Here is a 21374-nt window from a genome sequence, read left to right as displayed (position 1 = left end):
TTCAGTTATTTTGACTTTTCTTGATCTAAACATCCACCTGTTGAGCAGCCCCGGCTTGGTCTCTGTTAATGAACTCAAAAGTCAACGTTTTATTGTCTGGCAACTTTCCCCCATAAGCCTCTTACCCTGTGCAGGGTTCACGTTTAAACTGAACCCGCCCCAATTAGAAGATGACCTTTGAACTGTCCAATAAAGCCTCTGTGAAACCACGAACGAGTCTTATTGACTGCAACATCAGCGGCTCTGCGACCTCTAACTGACCCGAAAAATCACATTTACTCAATAGAGACGAGTGAATATTTAGAGCAGAGAGTAAACACAGCAAACAAGCCATTCATCACCATCCTTGATGCAGCAGTATCCCCTTCCCAAACATCTGGAGACCCTTAATTGTCGGGTAATTATATTATTCATTGCTGTGTGAGTAATTGACCATTCAGTGAACTCAAACGCTGCCTGTGATTCCTCATCAGTTCATGCAAGTTTAAGAAAAATGTGATGATTTATAGATGATGCTTTAACCCAACTTACTCATCACGTTGTCTCTGGGTTCAGTTTGATATCTGGAAAGCTTCGTGTAACATCTCATGGCCTCTCAGCCACAGAATCCCGCTAAATGACATGTCGCCAGGGAGGATGTTTGCCAGTTTGCGGTCTTGAACCCTGAGCGTCCAGCTGAAGGACGACTGATACATCCTGCCAACCCCGAGTGTGAAGTGACTGCTTCACTCTACGGCGCCTAAAATACACAGGAGTGCACCGATGTTGGGAAAGCGCTCGCCCTGCATGTGTCATTCACATGCACGAAACAGGAAACGCAGCTTAATCTGGGATGCGTCTATACACGGACGGCCACATTGGCAGAATCGTGGACACGGGACAGTTTGAATGGAGACACATGGACAGCTAACGCACCCACACGTGCACAGTCACGCTTGGTAAGAAAAGTCCTCAGCAGGTCAAACAGCCGCAGCAGCCTGGCACGATGCCACGAGAAGCCTTCAAGGGACGGGACTGATTCAGCTGGAAATAACCCTCAGGTTGTTTGAGTTTATTCAGCGCTTACACAGCACCCTGAACGCATCATTCACGGGGTGATCAACAGAGAAAACAGGCAGCGGTTGCATTTCTCTGCATAATATAATGTAAAATGTAATAAGTAGAAAGGAAAATGACTGGGTTTTGGTCATTTGAGCACCAAATCTCAGTCCACGATTCACATCTACTGGCATCTACCTTCACTCCACAACTCAATTCCAAATTTTCTGCCTTCTTGTTCTGACCAGCCCTCCTCCACGTGTGCCGACATCAGATCAGGCGCCGGGCTCTCAGATAAGCTCCTTGAAAGGTGCCTCGTTGGCCAAGTGCCGTTTAGCATTAGCTTGTTACTGACCTGAGGAAGGGCTACAAGCGGAGATTTGACGAGCTAATGGCTAATGTGCACAACAGATGTGAAGCTACACGTGGTTGTTGGTACGACACAGTGGCTCATAAACATGCTAAAGGTCAGCAGAGAATGATATCAAAAGCTACTCTTTAGCAACTGTCAACTGCTAGCTGTTTGCTAGCTAACACAACAGAAATCAGCTCTTAATCCAGGTTAGAAAAGCTGTTTCAATCACAGGTTACCATTATAATGGTCATTTACTACGTTAGCTACTTTGATTATGTTTTAGGCTTATACCTGCTGTAGTAGCTACGTAATCATCCTGACTTCAAATAGCCTGTTAGCCCTCGATCACTTCCCATCCCTTCAGCATCTAATACAGGCAACCTCACGACTTTTCCTGAAGCTAACCAAGTAGCTTTGATGGCTAAAGCTGACCAAACCGCAGCCATTCCCCACGTGTTGGAGAGGCTTTCTGGCAGTAAGGCTTTTATGTGTCACCGGGATGCGAACGTGTTGGAGCAGCTGCTCAGAGCGTCCAGCGCTGCCACAGATGGGTTTACCGTGGAGTTCGTTCAAGCCTGGTCCGTCTCATATAGACGGGTACAAAGGGTACCCTGTGGGTCTGGGGAAGGGGGGCCTGACAAAGCGTTGGTACTTGACGGCCTGAGAAAGAGGCCAGGCTGCTAATTTCTCTGGTCAAAACACAGATAAGCTTCTTGAGATCTCGCAGTGGTTCCTGGAGCCTTCGACAACTTCCTGCAGCGGAAACGGGCCAATCTTGATATTTGTTGTCAACTATCAGGACAAGAATTTGTGAACTGTTGTAATTGTTTCAGTGTGTCGCAGGCTATAAGATGAAAAATGTCTGCTTTTGGGGCTGCTCTTGAGGAATTTCCCATTGGGTAGCTAACAACCACATTTACCTCTTATCAGCACCAATGGCTGTTTGCCGTTCCTCCACCTTATTCTGAGTTCGTACGCTGAGCACCAGCAGGACGGACACTTTGTCTTGACACTGATTGAAAGATGTTTTGCTCACTCGCCTCACCGCCCTGCGTAACCCGGTACATTTCAAACAAACACCACGTCTGCCAACAAGGTCTCCGTCCATTGAAAAGATGTCGTGTCTTAATGAGTCACGGCTCTTAACGGGCCCGTTCGATCAGTAAGCCTGAGCTTATTCCTCGGTCCTGACGTCTGTTGGCAGGAACAGCCAGGCTGCCCCCTCCACGCTGCCGCCTCCTGACATTTGGCCACGCTTCCTGGCATCGAATGGCAAGCTGTTTGCACTGGAGGCGTTCAAAGTGTTTGCTTGTTTAAAGTTAACAGTTGAGGATTTAATAGTTGGCTGCGGCAGTTTGGAGGTTCTGGACGACGGCTCTCAGGCAGCAAAGCTAACGGGACGTTTGCGTTTGTGTATGTACAGATGATGCACATATTTGATTATATACAACACATAAATATGCATATGTATCAGCATATATATAGACGGATTAAACTCATGACCTCTTTTCGACCACTGTGGGAAAAAAAAAAAATCTCACTCGTAGCAGCCAGCATTCCTCAGTTCTGAACAAAAGTCATTCCCGTCCTACAGCGTTTCTCTGATAAGACCCCTCTGGACACGTCCCCCTGGACACGTCCCTCTGGAGACGTCCTGAGTCAACGGTAAAACAAACACTGAACCCCAGACAGGAAGTCAGCTGTGTGTCTGACTGGTTAATGCCTCATTGTTTAGGATTTTCACTACTTTCCTTCTTTATTATTTCTGGTCCTCGGGTCGTCATCTGTTACTGGAGGACTGCAGGAGATATATTTAGATTTAGATTCCTCCTTCACCACAGCAGCAGCTGGATGATGGTACTGGTCCTCCGGGTGACTGAGCTGAGTGATTCAGACACAAACTGTAGGAAGCATACTGACTTCTGTTTAAGCTTTTCCTAAAAATACTGTCTGAGAGAGCAGGAGGGAGGCAAAAAAAGAGAAATAAACAAATATTGGAGGTGGATGGATGGATGGTCGAACAGGGTCTGAAACACACTTTTTAACGTCACAATGGTGGGGGGCTTTTTCCAAAACAGACTCCTCACTCAGTCACGCCTAATTTAAACAGCAGTTTGCCATTTGTGTGCAAATAGCAAAGTGCACAACCATTTTTGGGTGTAGAACCAAATGCAACAGCATGAAGAGACCCTCCCAATTACCAATCATCACCATTTGGGAACTAAATGCTGCAGAAAATATTAGCCTGAAATCTGCGTAGAAATAAACAAAAAACGAGAACTTTAAATTGAACATGATGGTTTTTCCATCATTCTTTAGCTTGCTGTGAGGAACGTCTGTCTCCCCCTTCTGGCGGGGAGAGTAATCACACAAACCATCGGCTTGGGCTCCAACATGCTCCTAATGGCTGCTCCTTCCTTCAGGTGTGGTCAGCAAACCAATCATTGCTGGCTGATGCATCACTAACGGTGCGCCAGCGCGGGAACGTCAGCACAGACACCAGATTCAAACACAACATCACTGCAAAACGCACCAATTCGGCAAAGGGCTTGAACGTAAAAGACATTCGTCCCACGTTGCAGCCTTGACAGCTGGCAAACGACATAAAAACTGTCTTTATATTCCTATTTTTCTAACAGTAACTCCAAGCAAACCACTTTGTAATCCCGTTGCCTGTAATCTGCTACCTGCTGACCTCTGAAAGCCACACAGTCATGGCTTCATAGTAGGGGAGCGGCGCTCTGCCAAGTCCCAATGTTCTGTGTTTTGATTAGCAGGGTTAGCTTCAGCTAAGTCCCTGTGTGTAAGAGGCTGGAGGCAGGATTTACAGTCCTGCACAGACAGCCTGGGAATGCGTGTTGTGTGTGTGCTGTGTGTGTGTTTTGGCTCGTATCTTGCACTGCTGTGATAATCACCTGAGAATAGAGAACATCTCTTTATGAGGGGTTGGGGTCACACTGGCAGCTGAGCGGCTACATGGCTTAGAGGAAGAAGAGGAGGGAGGTAAAGAAAGCAGAGGAGGGAGATGAACGTAAAGGAGGAAAGCTAAAGAGGGGAAATTAAAAGAAGAGGAATCCAACCGATGAGTAAACACAGCTCCGGGGGCTGGAGGCAACTATCACCAGCACGACGGCCCGTTTACCAGAGACCTTGTTTGTGTTTAACACACTGAAAACAAAAAAGGCTCTTCCTAGAAACGATGTTTGGTTTGTCAGTAGATCCCCTGAATCTCACACACTGCACCTTTAAATAAAAGATCTGAGTACTTCTTCCACCGCTGGCAAGAGAGTTCACGGCTTCACAGCTGATTATAAATAATAAAAGAGGCTGCCGTTGTGCTCGGTGACATTAGAGATTTATTTTTATACCTTCACTTTGTCTGAGATTTACATTTAAAACTACATTACGACACAAGACAGGACCTCAGCGTCGAAGCAGACCTCTTCAAAGCCTTCAAAATCTCAGCTGACCTTGTGCTTCGGCCCCAAAAACCAACCTCAAAATGATCAGATTACCAAAAACCAAGTGACACAGAGTGACTCCAGAGGCCTTCAGGGACCCTGCGGAGTGTTGAAGAGGAAAGTATTACGTCCTGTAATGAGGCCGCAGGTGACGGAGATGTGTTTTTATACGAATGGTGATGTGGGAGAGCGCGCTGAGGGCGTTTGTGTTCATTCATTATTAAGTTTATGGTTCACACGAAAGCAGCAGAGACAATGAAACACCAGCCTGACTCAGTGAACGCACCGTGAGTCAGCCGGCAGCCCTGAGACACTTCATAAACACAGTGTCTCAAGTGCGTAAGTCCATTAGTGGTAAAAGCTGCTGGACGTCAGCGGGGGGGTGACGCTGCTTTAATGGACAGAGGGGACATTGTTGGTGGTAATGTTCACTGTAGCAGGCAGGACAGAGTCCGCAGGTCATGCGGGGACTCTGTGGGAAAACGCTCATGAAAGGAGACAAACCGAGGCCGCAGACGGCTTCACGTTCAACCACATGTGACTGCGTCTGTGCGATGAACTCACCTCGCTCTTTCTTTTCCTTTGAAAAGGAGTCAAACTTCCTGCGTAGAGATTTTCTCCGCTTGCGAATTTCTGTGAGGAAGAAGAAGAAAAAGCTGCCATGAATAAAACACTTAAGAATGTGTGTGACTGTTAAGATGTTCCAGTCAACGCTAACGAAGGCTCCCGTTATCAGCCCGACTCACTCATCTCAAACACAAACCCGCCCTCATTACGACCTTGTTCCCTTTCCTCTCTTCTGCTTATTATCTTTTTCTCCTGAGTGCTTGTCGCTCTTCCTCAGTCCTCAGAAAAGAGCTTTACAACGGCTGAGACCTCGTTGTTTGTTTGAACAGCCCTTTGCTGCACAGGCCCTGACATGAAAGACACAAGGAAACAGTCTGTGTGTGTTTTATTTGGACGTGGTTGTGTATGAGAAAAACCTCGAGTGAGGCAAATGAACTGGAACACGTTGGTTCTCCTTTGTTTGACCCTGATTTCCTGAAAACGTGAAGCGTCCATGCTCGTAGGAGGAGAAAGCGACGTTAGCTTGAAAGCTAATGTCTGATAGCAGGACGTCCTCCATGTGCATCCATGCTCATGTAGTGGCTAACGCTGCTGCAGCAGGTCTGTGTGTTTTCCTTTGTGTCGGCTCCGGTTTCATGAGCTCGGCCTCCCCCCCGGTCTGGATTTAGGTGGAAGAAGCCTTTGTTTGGGTTACGAACGCTGCTGTTTAGAAATCACCGATTCAAGGTCTTTTCCCTATTAAGGAACGATCAGAGCTCCCCGCATCGCAGATAGTGCCGTGCACAATATCTGGAACCGTAAAGATGGAAATTCATTGCTCATTTCCTCAAACACTGGGAAAAACCAGCAACTAGGGAAAAAAAGAGTATTTGTGTCTCTGTGAATGTGCGTGTATGTACTTATGTGTGTGAGCAAGATGGGATAAAAGGGTCAAATTCCCATGACTGCAGGAAATTAAAGTTTATTTCCAAAGTGCACGGCCCCGCCCACCACACACACGCCACCTCCAGTTAAGGCTAATCTCTCAGAGACGCCCCTCGGATGTCTGTGCGAGTGTGTGTGTGTGTGTGTGTGTGTGTGTGTGAGTGATTACATAATGCACACTCACAGAGAGCGAAGACGAACACAGAGGAGAAAACAGCCCGGGCTTCCAACTACAACACGCGGACATTTTCCTGCAGTTTGCATCGCTGCTTGTTGTTGCAGAAAGTTTTGGTGACAGACATCATTTCAATCAGTTCCAGGATGGCGGAACTTGACCCAAACCGCAGACCAGTCAGCTGAATCCTGCACTTTAAGACGTTTCACAATTCACTTTTCTGCTCTGTTTAAACACAGATGCATCATTTAAATCCTCGAGCAGCTGCAGTGGATGCGAGTGAAACCTTGGAGGTGGATAAACAGAGAGGTCGAACATGTTGGTGTTGGCTGATGGACTGTTAGGATTTAAAGACAAGGAGAGAGAGAAGGAGTAAGGAGGAAAAAAGACAAAATGACGATTCATGATTGGTTTTATTATCAATTAATCTGCCAGTTGCCAAATGTCCTGTTTTATCCAGTCAACAAAATCCAACAGTCAATTTGCAATGATATAAAATGGAGAAAAATGGTCAACAGTCATATTTAAGAAGCTGAAACCAGCAAACAGTTGGTATTTTTGCTTGAAAATTAACTCGAACAGCGAATTAATTCCTCAATTCTGTCGGTCGACTGATGGTTTCAGCTGTTGCACCGACGCTCCTCCAAGCCAAAAGAACCAAAGAAGGTGGAAACCAGGTAAAATCAGAGCAGAAAAAAAAGAAGTGAAGGGGAAGGAGATGAGGAAGGAGGGAGCGAGGTCCTCTGGAGTCCCTGCAGAGCAGCGATTTGGAGAATGGGGCATGAGAATGAACTCTTAACAACACCAAATAAGAGCAAATCAGTCTCGAAACGACTGACACGTCTCACAAAGAATCCACAGGATCCTGCCAACAAGCCTCAGAGACACACGCACAAACAAACACACAGGTGCAAGCACACACGCTCACACGCCAGCACATGCATGTGCATAAAGAGAAACAGGCGCGGAGTCGACTGTCGGACGCAGCAGCAGCAAGAGGCAAAAAGAGGGAGCTGAGAAAGCCCGAAGCTGAGGAGGGAGCACAGAGGGAGGTGATGCAGAGGCCGTGACGGGCCGGGCGGACTGGACGGACGCCACCCCAGGGGAGACACTGAGGACCAAGATTCCCACACTGTGAGCCAGACAGTAGGATCCACGTCTGATGTTACCGCTTCATCGCCATCTCTCCTTTAACTTTAACCGGACCGTCGGTGCAGCCGTTCACTGCGCTGCTGGAGTTAAAGACAAACAGAGGACGAGCTGTTATTGATTAAAACTCCCCATATTTGCGGCCGCTGCTTCATCGACTTGACTTCCAGCGGAGAAAGGGAACGTTTTGTTGTGTTTTACGAGCTCCACATCCTTCCTCTCCGGCCGGGTTTGCGTGGGCTGGAGGCCTTGTTTTGGTGAAGTGGAGCTGGTGTTTACAGATTACTAATTCAAGGCCCGGGTGCACGCCGGGCAGCCCAGACTGCTCCATATGGAACATGTGGGATATTTAGGAAGTCTGCTCTCTTATAATGTCATCATGCTGGCAGGAGTAGAGGGAGGACAGGGACGGGTCTCACAGCATGTGTGTGTCCTGAGTCATATGTGACACACATACACACACACACACACACACACACACACACACACACACACACACACACACACACACACACTTGTTTCCATCTCTTAAGAGGAGATTCATTTACTTACTTCCACTGAGACCCTCATCTAAAGCCCCTAAAATTCACATTGTGACGAGGTTTTTGTTCCAAAATGTGACAGATTTACATCCTCACAACATGAGTTATACACAGTCTTATCGTCCCAGCACTGCTATTTCTTCTATGCAGTACTAATACTAAGAAGGAAGTACAATGTGAGTATCAAGTATGCCAGAAAACCTGATTGTTAAAGGACTGAATGAACAAGATCCAGGCAGAGAAAAAGAGGATACAGACGCATCAAAATAGCATAAAACAACATTATGAGCGTAGAATCTGGACCAATGTGCAGATGTGACGCAGGGCTGAAAGGATTTACGATCACAAAGGGAATCTGTGGACGAGGGCAACTGAGCTTCACTGTTTACTGGAGACCAAACTGGTCCTGAGTCAGCAGCGCGGTCAGAGTTGAGCAGGTCGGGGGTTAATAACCCTGAGAGAGAGCGACAGCATGGGAGAACGCAGCTGAGGCTGAGAAAATCAGCTTACATGCCGACTGGTCTCACAGGAGAAAGGCTGCACACACGGCCTGTACCATCAGCTGTGTTTGTTTCTTAGCGTCGGCGTCTCCGCTCGCCGATCCTCCCGACCTCGGTGATCCCTCCAGCCCCGATAAACACGAGAGAAAACCTCCCGGGCCGCGGTCCGCGAGGCGTTCGGAAGATTTACGGGTTATTTGTGAAAGCTATCCCGCGTTATTGGCTGGATTTACTACCTCAGGGTTCAGAGGGATGAGATGATTGCACACAAACAATATTTCAAAGCGGGGTGTCGCTCAGCGGCAAGAAGAGGAATGTAAGTAAACATCAGAGGGAGAGTGTTGAAGTGCGTTATCAGAGACCATTCAGACACACAGCGCAGGACGCCGCCGACCATCCAGCTGTGCAGGCAGGACAGCAGCCCACACAGAGGCTGTACGTCGCCTGAGAGGCACAACTCAGGGCAGAGAGAACAACACAGAGCACCAACCGCTGCTGCTTGTGACGCTCGCTGCTGTGAGTGCAGGCTAATAACTGTTGGTCGGACAGTGAGACGACACTTTGGAGAGTCTTCAGAGGGAGGACGAATCAGAAACAGAGGACGTGAAGGGGACAAACGAGGAGACATGCAGCCCTCCTCCCATCCCCAGTGGAAATTAGGCCCTTTGGCAGAGATAATAAAAATAGTTCGGAGGTCAGTGGGAGTTTAGTCTCGAGGCCGAGTTCACACCGCAGAACGATACCTGAACAGGCAGAGGTCGAGAGGCGCGTCGGCTCATCGTACGACGCAACACTCTCATGATATGATGCCATGATTAAACACGATTGATGACGGAAATTTGGACAAACTGTGACGTTAGAGCTCAACGTCCAGGACATCTGACAGTACTGGGACTGAGCTGGGCTTTAATCTGAAGAAGACTGTTGTTAAACGTGACGCTGTGGCTCTTTTCACGGCCCGCGAGGACGCCGAAGTCTCCGACTGTGGTCCTGCTTTTAGAAAACAGGCTCGAATGGCACAGAAACCGCAGATTGACTGAAAAATAAGCCGCCGAAATGACAATTCAGTTGGAATTTTGTTTGCAGGATTAGAAACGAGGGTATCAAATTCAAGAAAAGCAGAAAAAGAACAGAAAGATCGGCGGCTCGTGTGAATCAGGCGTCACAGCTGTGAAGTCGCTCTGATCGTCAGGTTTTATCCAAGCCGCAGAGCTCGGGACCGAGTCCAGAGCCGAGGAAGGTGCTCAGCCGCCGTCACATTCAGCTCCAGCAGGTTTGTTTGGCTCCTGTTCCACATGAGATTATTTTCGTTTCCATGGCAGATCAGAAATAACACCAGTCATTTTTCAAAGTCTTAAAAACGGCAAGAAGAGCCTGAGTTAAACCTCCTTCTTCTGTATTTCACTGCAGCTTTTAATCAGTTTGCACTTCGTACGTTTGGTTCTTATCCACAAAGCTGGCCTCACGTTCTTTAAACCCACCTCAGACCCCCCCAAGATAAACTGCACTCACACTGCAGTCAGCAGTTTGTAACTTATTGAGTGAGACACGCGTCCTTCGTCTTCACGGCTGACAGCTGGGATTGTTACCACATGTGCAGAATGATTCCTTTGACTGAAGAGAGCATGTGGGCTCGTCCTCCGCGTCTCCTCGTCCTCCTGCCTCACACTCATTCCTGACTCCCTCGTCAGTTGGAGGGTCGTCCTCCCTCGAGGACGGGTCGACCTCAGCTCATACCAGTCGCGTCCTGTAAGCCGGCGCCGAGTGGGCCGTGTGACCCCGAGCTGCTCCTCTGACCTCGTAGGCTTCCACCCCAAAGGTCCAGCCCTAATCCATCACTCCTCCACTATCTGAGAGGCCATTTCTAAAGCACTGAGAGCGTTTTTTTGCTTGTTTACACCCCTTACCTCCAAACCGTGTGTGACTGGAAATGATGCACAGTTTTAAAAATGATTTAAATGAATCACTATGAAAATCAGGACACGTGCCAGGATGACAGACAGCTGCGAAACTTGAACTCATCTACTGAGAAGGTGGACGGTCTGAGTCCTTTCCGTACCTCTCGGGATGCTGACCTTGAAGTCCAGATCTCTCTCCTCCAGGTGGTACAGGGCGACTTCCTGTAACCTGGCTCGCTCCAGCTCCGACAGGCTCTGGATGGGAACCGGCTGCAAGCGCACACTCTGACCCAACATGGTCGCCCACGTGTGGTCCCCCTGCAGAGAGGAGACGAGAGGTGAGAGAGGAAGGAACGTGAAGATGAGACGACACTTTCATTGATTTACTGCTCATTTCCTGCTTCCTCTGACAATCAAACCAAACAGCGACAGATGTGGTTGAAAGAGCTGATGTGTCACTACAACACTGAGGTAAACAAAGCTAAATGTTCACAGTAAATGGAAAGTAACTAAGTACATTTACTCAGGAATTATACTTAAATACAATTTTGAGGTACTTTTACTTGAGTAATCCATATTCTGCTACTTTATATTTCTGCTCCCCGACATTAAACACTTTTTACTTTACTGATTTCAAAGCTTTTGCTTCTTTTAAATTCAGATTATTAACACAAAATCTACTCAACTAATACTAATTATGATGTAGTATTACATATTAAACCACCCAGCAGTATATAAAGTGATCAAAATGAGCTCCACCTTCACCAGATGCAACATTCTGGATAATGAGTACTTTTACTTCCAATACTTTCAGTATATTATATTATAAGTAAAAGCTCTGAGTACTTCTACCGCTGTGAGTACAGTCAGTCTCTATCTTGAAGTGTTTTTGTACTTCACTGGACGAAGTTTAACGAGCACAAACCTTGCGCCTCCCTCTCAGACATCCCTTGCTTTTATTACTCCTCCTCTCCTCCCCTGAGCAGGAGCAGGCTTTGATTGTATTTTTAGGAACCGACTGTGGTTTGTTCGAGCTTTGTCCTTGAGATTTCTCTACAATGACTGCTAATTTAAGCCTCTCTCTCCAACCGCGGCCTTGTTTTTTCAGCAGGGGACTGAAGACGAGGGACCATGAAAACAGCGGCTTCACTCTGGAGGGACGTTCCCAAGGCCTGAACCAACCTGAGCGACGTCACCCAGCTCAGTGTTGACTCTGACCCATATGAAAGGTTAAAAGGCGGGATAACTGGCTGACTGATTGATTGATTGATTGATTGACTGGCCTCTGCTGCTTTAACTAAATCCCTGCAGTAGCCGATGGTGATGGTGCAGTTTAGAGTATTCAGAGTATTTTCACAGGCTGGTATTGTGTCTTTTAATGAGGTAAAGGATCTGAATACTTCTTCCTCCCCTTTACTGTACACACACACACACACACACACACACACACACGCACACGCACACGCACACGCACACGCAGGCCTCTGGGGTCTTGTGAAATCCATTTCTGACCACAGTGCTTTCACACTGATGAATAAACAGAATCTAACTTTGTTGGTGCAGTAAACCTTTGTCAGATGTTCCCTCGTGAACAGCTGGATTTTCTTCTTCCTGCAGTCTGAAGCAGATGTTTTATTCAGTGACTTCCCTTTGAGAAACACTTCACTTCTGCTCTAAACATGTGAGTGGATCCATTCATCTGTGCAGGCGAGATGCTCAGATAACGTCTGGGAGCCAAATCTGAGCCCACGTTCTTCATGCAGTGACCCAGTCCGCCATGTTTCCACCTCAAATGGACCCGTAATGTTTTCCACTGGTCTCAGGGTGACACCAATGTAACCAAGCATATTTAAGTACTGCCTGTAAGTACAAGTCTGATGCACTTCATGCCACTTTCTACCTGTACTCCGCTCCGTTTCAGATGGACAGCGTTAGTTATGAGTCACTTTGCACGTTACGGATTCGTGCGTCTCTGAGCACAAACACAGATCATCATTTTGTCGGACTTCACAAAGCTCCTCTTGATCCACAGAAGACATTACACAACTCGCTGAGGAGACTCCGCGTGACTGCTGAAGTGATCTCGGTGTGTAAAATCGACGGAGTCTCCTTTTACGTAATGCCTGGATAAGTTACAGTTATGTCACGCAAGTCAGGAAACTTCCAAACTGGATGTGACACTGAAATGGAGGAAGAGCTTCATCACGGTGGAAGCTTCACGTACCCCCACCCTGCTCACACTCTGTCATTTTAACTATTGGACATACAGAGTAATAAACTGTGAGCAGAACCACTTCAGGCCTCCAGCTTCAGGCCGGAGCTCGCCGGTTCCCGCCTTCAGCGCCGCGCACTGCCTGAACCTTTACACACTATAAGAACAACACGCTGAGACTCTTAAACGACGCCGCTTTCCCCTATATGGCCTCGATGCATCCAGGCAAACCGCTGAGGCAATCAAGCAGGAATGACTGCAGCTGCAAAACTATTCAGCGCTTCTGGATTCAGGTTTTCATTTGTACATTGTGTTATTTCTTTTTTCAAAAGGTCGACAGCGTCTGTGAGCGAAGCTTAGAAACTCACTTCGACCGACCGCGTGCACGTCTTTATATAATCACTCTTTGTAGGCAATCGGCCTCCAGCCTCATCTCATCCTTTACAGCATCCTGACATAAATAACACCACCTTTCATAATCATTTATAGCCTCCCGCCTTGCTCCTCTGCGTGTATACGTTTCTTCCTCATGTGTCCGACTGTCTTATGTCTGTAACTGAGCCGCCCTCGGCCCACACGGCCCTGCGTGATTGGAGGAAACTGCTTTGGCCTTAATGCTAAACGTACCCAGACAGTCGCGCTGTGGTGAAACTGGACGGCGGAGGTTGGTGAGGCCTTGTCTGCTCTTTCTAAAAAGGGTGATATATGGCGTCTCAAAGCAAACACGGCTCGGCGGGAAACAATGCCACGGGAAGGTCGGTTTGTCGTCCGAAATGCCAGCGTCAGAGCTGACATTCAGGATAAGTGTCCTGACTCATGCTCGGTCTGTTGACACAGACTCAACCTATACATTATCCTGTGTATTTTCTCCTTCTCTGTGACAGAAGTGCAGATTTATGTGTCGCTAAATAAAACATTTGCAGCAACCATCAGATGCACAACTGCACATTTACTGTGTGACCCACGCCGTCCACGCTGAAGGTCACCGTTTGTGAAATACACCATCAGCAGCTTCAGCGACCCGACGATCACAACGAGGAGCCGGAGGTCACGAACTCCTGATTTCACACACCAGCATAAAAGATGCGTCATTCATTGTGATGCATGTTTTCCATATCATGCCCGTTTCCACATGTTCAACTGGTGCGCAGTCATGACGTCACGTGTTCATCTGAGGTTCAGTAGATGCAGAGTCCGTCTGCTGCTGGTCGATGGAATCTGCTTTGCTCGTGTGTGGATAATGTGCTTTGTCCACTGCTGTTTGGCTCCTTTGTTTTGCACATATTTGTGGTGCAATGTGAAATCAAAACTCATTAAATCTGATAGTTAGCAGCATGTTTGTCCAGTGAGGTCTGCATGTGGTTTTCAGTGGAATGAACTGAAGATGTCTCTCGATATTGAGGCGAACCAAACGTAACCTGCGGTGAAGAACTTTCTCCCAAGTTCTGAAGAAACATTTACGACAAACCAACGACGTGTTTGATGATGCAATGAGCTGGACGTTCAACAATCCTCGCTTCCTCGCAGGTGAAGAGCTAGTTCCAACAGTTGAGACGGGCTGAGATGAAAGCACAATCATCATCTCCATCACAGCATTTCAGCTCTGTGGGGTGATCACAGTGGAGGACGTGGCGTGCACGAAGCAGCACCTGCTAAAAGCCCTCAGCTGAAAGTCTTAAAGCGTGTTTGATCACATGCGTCTGTATGTACAGCGGAGACGTGTGTTCACATGAGGTTTGTGTTTTTCTACCCTTTGCCTGATGAAGTGATAAAGAAATGCTCTCTGATAGCTAACAGATGCTTCTTGCTTTGTTTGCCTTTCACGACCCCCACACACCAGATCCCATTCACTTTTTGGTCGTTTTTAGATCTCTCGCCCCTCTGCCTCTTATTTCCCTGCCTTCTCTCTCTCTCTGTTTGGTCCTCCCTCATCTCTCCATCAGGCTGCCGTTCTTGCGACCAGGTGCTTCTGTTTTCTCTGTGGGCTCTTCATCGTTAACCTCAGCCTTTCATCCTTCTGTGCAAATCAGACAGAGATTAATGCGACTGCTTGCTCTCATTCATTAGCACAAGGTGATGAGATTATTTTCCTTGAATAGCTGGAAAGTCTGAAATGACATTAAAACAATAACTGCACTTCAGAAATGTCAGCCTCCTTTGCACAGCAGTGTGTTTGGTTAATGAGATCAGGTGAAGGTGTGAGGAAACATCAGCCACAGCTGGACAGTTTGGTAGCAGGGTAACATTTGGTTTGTATGAAGTGGAACCAAAGTTTTGTGTATTCCCCCTGAACACTGCGTGTTTAGTTGGATATTTGTGATACTCCAAACTTTGAGATCATTAACTCTGAGTGGAAACTCACAGTTTAATCCAGCCTCTCAGTCATCGTTTGAATCTAATGCCGGGATCAGACGACAGGATATTTTTGTCTTTTGAGACGTTCACTCGGTCAGATTAGTAAATCATAGAATTTAAATCCTTGCCGAGAGACATGGCGGATTATACAGCGGGCCCTGACCAATCACAGCTTCCTGTCTCATGACTCGCGTGACTTACACCTGACTATCTACCGCGACTCCCCCTGCTGGCCAGAGTCAAGAACTTCAACAGTTCCCTCTGGGTGAGCATTACTCTGCTGTACTTCAAGTATGAAAAATGTGGTAAATTTGAAGGACAGTTTTCGATCCTGAGTTATTTCACACGGTGCCGCTGCATCGATCCATTCCTCCGCTTCTTACTCCAACATAGACACTTCAGCTAACTGAGAGCGGCGTTCCCAGCGCTAACGTTCGGGCAGCTTGGCAGGACATGAAAGAAATGGTCACATGACGTGAGGAACAGCACGAGGGCTGACCTCAGATTCTTGCTGACCGGTTAAACGTCTTCTGTACAAGAACGGACGGCGTGGATTCGATGTTCCAGATGTTTGGAAAAGCCCACTGGTGCACTAGCTGCAGCGGCAGGGTGTTAAATCAGCCGTGTGGCATCTGTCCTTCCTCTTTTTGTGAACATTACATCTCCTCACGCGGCCCTGAAGGCTTTGCTGTTCACTGTGAGGGACAATGCGTTTACAGCTGGCTCTTCTATACAAACAGACTAAAAATAAACCACTAATGCACAAACTGTGACCTACAGCTTCACTTCACCCATCAGCTCTTTGAAGGTTCTCAGCAGCTCTCTGCTCCTTTCATGAGTCAAGTTCAATCTTCAAGTTTGTTTCATGTAAATTGTTTTTTCTCATCCCCAGAAAAACAACCAATTTGTTGTGTTTTCTCCCCCCACGGCAGCATACGGACACTAAAATAATGGGCTCAACTTGTGCCGTGGCTCCGTGATTCCTCCTAATGAAGGAACATTATCTTCACATTATTCAGCCCCACGTTGAGTTTTCATCAAATTAATCAGGAGCGGCGGTCGGCCTCATTAGGATGCTCTCAGGAACACATCACAACCGAGCCTGGCACGCATTAGTATGCAAAGGTACTTACTCATTCACACCAACACTGACGAGAACACACACACACACACACACACACACACACACACACACACACACACACGTACATAAACAGACAGGCAGCACTAATAGGCCCCTTGGCAGCACTAAAGATTGAGGCTCAGCCGCAGAAACAGGTCTGACGTCGTCACAGCAGTCCTATTGTGTCAGGTCTGACTAAACTGGCATGTTACCACACACACACATGCACAGACACACACACACACACACACACACACACACACACTTTGGGGCATCACACACACTCCCTGCTGCGTGGAATTCAATGTCAGGCCAGCAGACGAATACCAACAGGAGTGCATTAGCGGGGTGATGCCAAAACCTTGTTTATGTATGTGCAAGAAGTGCAGTGTGTGTGTGTGTGTGTGTGTGTGTGTGTGTGTGTGTGTGTGTTTGCTTCCTGTCTAATGTGATTAAAGCACTGACATTTTAAAGAAGGAAAGCCAGAAAATGTCAGTAAATCTGAAGGTTGTTTGGTTGTTTATTCTCTGTTTCCTAAATTTTGACGTCACATGTTCTAAAATACTTCGTCTGCTTTAAGCAAACGTAAACCGCCTTGAATTTTAAAACAACAGTACATTTTTTGGCGAAATATGAGCCGTTTCAGGAGCATGAGATCCCAGATTGTGTCTTTTTTAACCAACAGCTTGACCTGGTTTGGCGGAGTTCATTAAGTAACCTTGTTTACCATCTTTTAAAAGCCTGAATTAACGGTGTTTACCTGCCTAAGTTTAGCTAGCAGAGCTCCCCAGGGATCCATGAGTTTTAGAAAACATCCCAAAAAGTTTTATTGCATGCAAAAGACGAGGCTTTTTCGGAAATACTGGACAGACTTTAAGACTAATGAACTTCAAAAACATGTTAAATACTTGCCAGCTTTCCTTCACTGTTGTTTTATAATCTATGTAACTGGTTTTTGACTCAAAGTGATCCCAACCAGGCATCAACTTCAGCGAGATTAAGCACCATTTATCATAAAGCACTCATTATTCTCCGCCACACACACACACACACACACACACACACACACACACACACAACATCATGGTGACACACACACATGAAACGTGAGCTAAATCCTTCATCCTTTAACTTCTGAAGATGAGAAAGAAAAAGCTGAACAAAGGATGAAAATCACACAGCTGACAGGTGGTTTTTGAGATGTCAAGGTACACACACACACACGCACACACACACACACACACACACACACAGTCAGTACCTGTACTGGGGGGTGTCACCTTCAATTAAAATCCCCTGCAGTCAGTCCTCACAGACCTCTCAGACCTGGAAATCCAGACTTTGTTGTAGCACTAAAATGCATTTGAGCAGCTCTGAGTTGAAGAAGCAAGTGAGCGAGTGTAAAAGAGGGAGAGAGGGAGGGCTGAGGAGTGAGTTAGATTAAGAGGAGAGGAGGAGGAGGAGGAGGAGGAGGAGGAGGAGCGCTGCATACTGAATTGACTTCCAGGAGCAGAGAACATAAACACAAGAGCGAGGGGAGGAAAGAAAGGAAAGGAAAGGAGGGAGGGGGAGTCGTGTGGGATGAGGAAACAGGAGGGAGGGAAGATTTTGAGGAAGAGTGAAGGAAGAAGGAGAGGGAGACAAAGAGAGAAGGAGGTAAGGAAAGGAAGGAAAGAGAGAATGAGGGAGACAAGGAGTTAAGGATGACCATAAGGAAGTAGGAAAGAAAGGAGAGAGGATATAAAGAAAAAAAGATATTAGAGGGTAAAAAGAGGAAAAAATGTGGTTGAGGGAAGACAGAGGAAGTAAGGAAGGAGGGAAGGACAAACGATTAGGCAGTGAGGAAGAGAAGGAGCAAAGTAGGAGGGAAGAAAAGAAGGAGCAAGAAAAGGAGCTAATATTGGATATAAAGGGGTAGGATGCAAAGGTAGGAGGGAAGGAAGCAGAGAAGGGGAAAGGAGCTATAGAAGGAAATAGGGTAGGCAACAAAGTAATGAGCTAATATGGGACATAAAGGGTAGGAAGGGAAAAGGGAAGGAGGTAGAAAAGGAGCAAGAAAAGGAATTAATTAGAGGAGATACAGAAGTAGAGAAGGAGATAATACATAGGAAACAAGGAGGTACAGGGAGAGAAAGAAAAGGGAGTTAGGAAGTGAGAAAATTAGGAGGGGAAGCAGAGAAGGTTAAAAGAGGAAGTAGGGGGTAGAGGACAAGAAAAGGAGCTAATACATGATAGAAGGAGGTGGGGGCAAATGAGGAAGGGTGGGAGACAGGGGGTAAGGAGGGAAGGAAGGAAGGTAATAATATAAGGAGAGAGAGGCAGGTAAAGATTGGAAGAAGGAGACAGAAGTGGGGAAAAGGAGGCAAGGAAGGAAGGGAGGAGAGGAGAGAGAGAAAGGTACAGAAGGAGGAGACAGGGAGGGAAGAATGAGAAAGGGAGGTTGACAAGGAAGTAAGGAAGCAAGAGAATGAGGTTAGGAGGGAGACAAAGAGGGAATAGATGAGGAGAATGAAGGAGAGGAGGGTAACTGCAAAAAGGGAGGTGAGGAGGGAGGGAGAGAGTGTGAGTGGAAGGAGGATTACAGCAGGATCAAAGCTCTATAAAAAGGACAGAGGAGAGAGAGGGGGAGACGCTGAGAGAGAGACGAGAAGAAAGACGTTTTATTAGGAGACAAGGAAGGATGAGGAAGAAAGGCAGGAGGAAGAGGAGGAAGAGTCCATTCTTCTGCATTAATTGATTTCTTTTTTTTGGTTTTTGGGCCACCTGGGGGCAGCAGAACGAGCCCTAAATAAAATGACAATTAATGACCAATAGAATCACAGAGTCCTGCGGGGACGACGTGTGTTCGTGGGCTAACTCGAGCGTTAGCATCAGCCCGGTCGCCTCCTCAAACAGCCAGTGGGATCTCTTCACTGGGCGGTGAAGTTTAAGAAATTCCTTAAAGTTTAAGTTGAGCACAAACACGAGGCCGAGTGATGCATTCACTGACATGTTTTAAACTGTAGGACAAATGAAAATCTCTCAATCTACAGATTCAGGCCTCCAACCAAAAACCTGCTGAGAAAAACGATTTACTCGCAGCTTCAAAGTGATGCTCAAAACTGCAATGCTGATTCCTTTCAACAGGTGTGTGTGTGTGTGTGTGTGTGTGTGTGTGTGTGTGTGCGTGTGTGCGTGTGTGTGCGTGTGTTGAAACAAGCCTGGAAAATGTCTGTCAGCACTCCAGCTGCGGGGCCCCAAACAACAGCAGCCAAAATGGATGACACCGCGACCCTTTGACTTGGACGTTCAACCCCCGCCGCAGTTCAGATGTCGTGACCCTGATCGGCCAATAAGGGCGGGCGGCGGCGAGAGGCAAACGAGTCAGAAGAGTCCACAGTTGCTGCACGGGGGGAAGCATGGCCGACAAAAATAAGGCTGACGACAGAGCGCTGACACAGAGGCTGAAGACTAAACAACAGCTTGAAGGGAGGAAGAGGGAGTCATGACGTTTACCACGACAGCTGTTCCTCAGGCTCTTCAGGCTGATGTGCACCCTCCTGCAGCGTCTCTCACTACACTGACCTACGCTCAGCAAAAGTTCTTATATTTACACCATCAAACTGATGATGAAGCAGCAACTGAAAGTACGCTTTCGAGCTACTTGTACTTCCTTTTTCTGTAACTTTATACTTGTACTCCACTACAATTCAAAGGCAAATACTGTAGGTTTTACTCCAGTGCACGTACTTATACCATCGGGTCCTTTTCCAGATTCACATTAATAAAACAAAATCTGAATCAACAAATAACTGATATTATTTAAAAATAAGGTGACGTAAATTAACGCTTCAATCATCATAAAGTAGTAATATTGTTAAAACTACTCTGAAATGGGCGTGAGTACTTTTACTTTGGGTACTTCTTCCAGCAGTGTGAGGCTCATCCTCCTGTTGCATAATGCAGAAATGTGCTTATTAAAGTAGAAACAGTCTCGACCTTTGACCCCTGGCCTGTCCTTTTTCCATTGATCTCATGGCTATCACACACCGGCCAGTGTGTGTGTGTGTGTGTGTCAGCTTATTCTCCCCTCATCTTCCGGCTTCTCGCCATCATCTTTGATCCTCCTCGCTTCCTGTAACGCTGCCATACATTTCCAGGTCAAAGGTCACGAGCGCCGCTGTGCGGTGATGCGTCTCGCGTCCTCAAACTCGAGTGCTGACTCTGACTGTCGGCTCAAAAACAGGATGGATGATGAACGGGCGACACACACACACAGTAACAGTCACTGCTGAACCAGGATATCCGAGTCAGGACGGGCAGGTTGAACTTCATTGACAACACTGCCACCTACAGTCTAAACTGTGTACAACAGGACAGAGAGAGAACTTCATTACAACATGCCTGAAACGTGGACGTCTCTTGTGTTCGCCTTTAACTTGCTGGTCTGTTTCCATCACGTTTTAAAGAGCCTGGACACCAAATTCAAGCTGTGATCCACCCACAGATCATGTGTCCGTCGTCTGCATCAGAGGAAACCTGCCCGGACACGGCGTGAAAATAAAGATTAACAGCATGATGAACAGCAACAGGACAACAGGCTGTGAAAAACCTTGATTTCTGTGCACATTTATCCAAAATACATCCTCTAGATTTCACTGAGGAGGTGCAACAAGTCAGCGTGTGTTAAACCTTCAGGTCTTATCGCCCCCAACTGCTGCTTCAGGGACATTTGTACACATGCAAACCTCACGTCAGCCATGTTTTACCTCTAATTAACTGCTGCATGTACATGTAAGAATACAGTCACTTTAGCTCCTTTTTTTTTAATTTAACCTTTTTTTTAATTTAACCTGCATTAGCCTGTTTACAGGAAGCACAACAAGCTGTACATACTTGTCATACAGTCACTGACAATCGCCTCATAAACTTGATGTCAGACACAGTCACTTGTTCACACATCCAGCAGACAAAGATCAATGAAATCTGCGGTCCACTGACTCCTCTGGGAAACATCTGTGTCTTTAGCTGCTGAATGCTCTGCTATCGCTAATGGCGTCCGTCAGCCGTTTGCTGCTGGGAAGGTGTCGCACGGC

The 21374-nt window shown here is 47.0% G+C and overlaps 1 protein-coding gene across 3 annotated transcripts in view; it reads right to left on the bottom strand.

Moving 5' to 3' along the window:
• Nucleotides 1–21374, bottom strand: part of arhgap36 (Rho GTPase activating protein 36) — a 47146-nt gene that overhangs the window by 8533 nt on the left and 17239 nt on the right. Inside the window, exons 1-3 of one of the 3 annotated variants that reach the window (XM_076725192.1) lie at nucleotides 17561–18813; nucleotides 10771–10927; nucleotides 5419–5487 (exon numbers count right to left, since the gene is read on the bottom strand). In XM_076725192.1, coding sequence (XP_076581307.1) covers nucleotides 5419–5487; nucleotides 10771–10906 — 205 coding nt within the window. In that variant the 5' untranslated portion in view covers nucleotides 10907–10927; nucleotides 17561–18813. Of the gene's footprint in view, nucleotides 1–5418; nucleotides 5488–10770; nucleotides 10928–17560; nucleotides 18814–21374 lie in introns of those variants that run through there. The other 2 variants (XM_076725193.1, XM_076725190.1) reach the window with 2 other exon arrangements.

Source organism: Chaetodon auriga, chromosome 24 (assembly GCF_051107435.1).
Source record: "Chaetodon auriga isolate fChaAug3 chromosome 24, fChaAug3.hap1, whole genome shotgun sequence".
NCBI lineage: Eukaryota > Metazoa > Chordata > Actinopteri > Chaetodontiformes > Chaetodontidae > Chaetodon > Chaetodon auriga.
The sequence above is the reverse complement of the archived record's forward strand: the minus strand, read 5'-3'. Positions and strand labels throughout refer to the sequence as shown.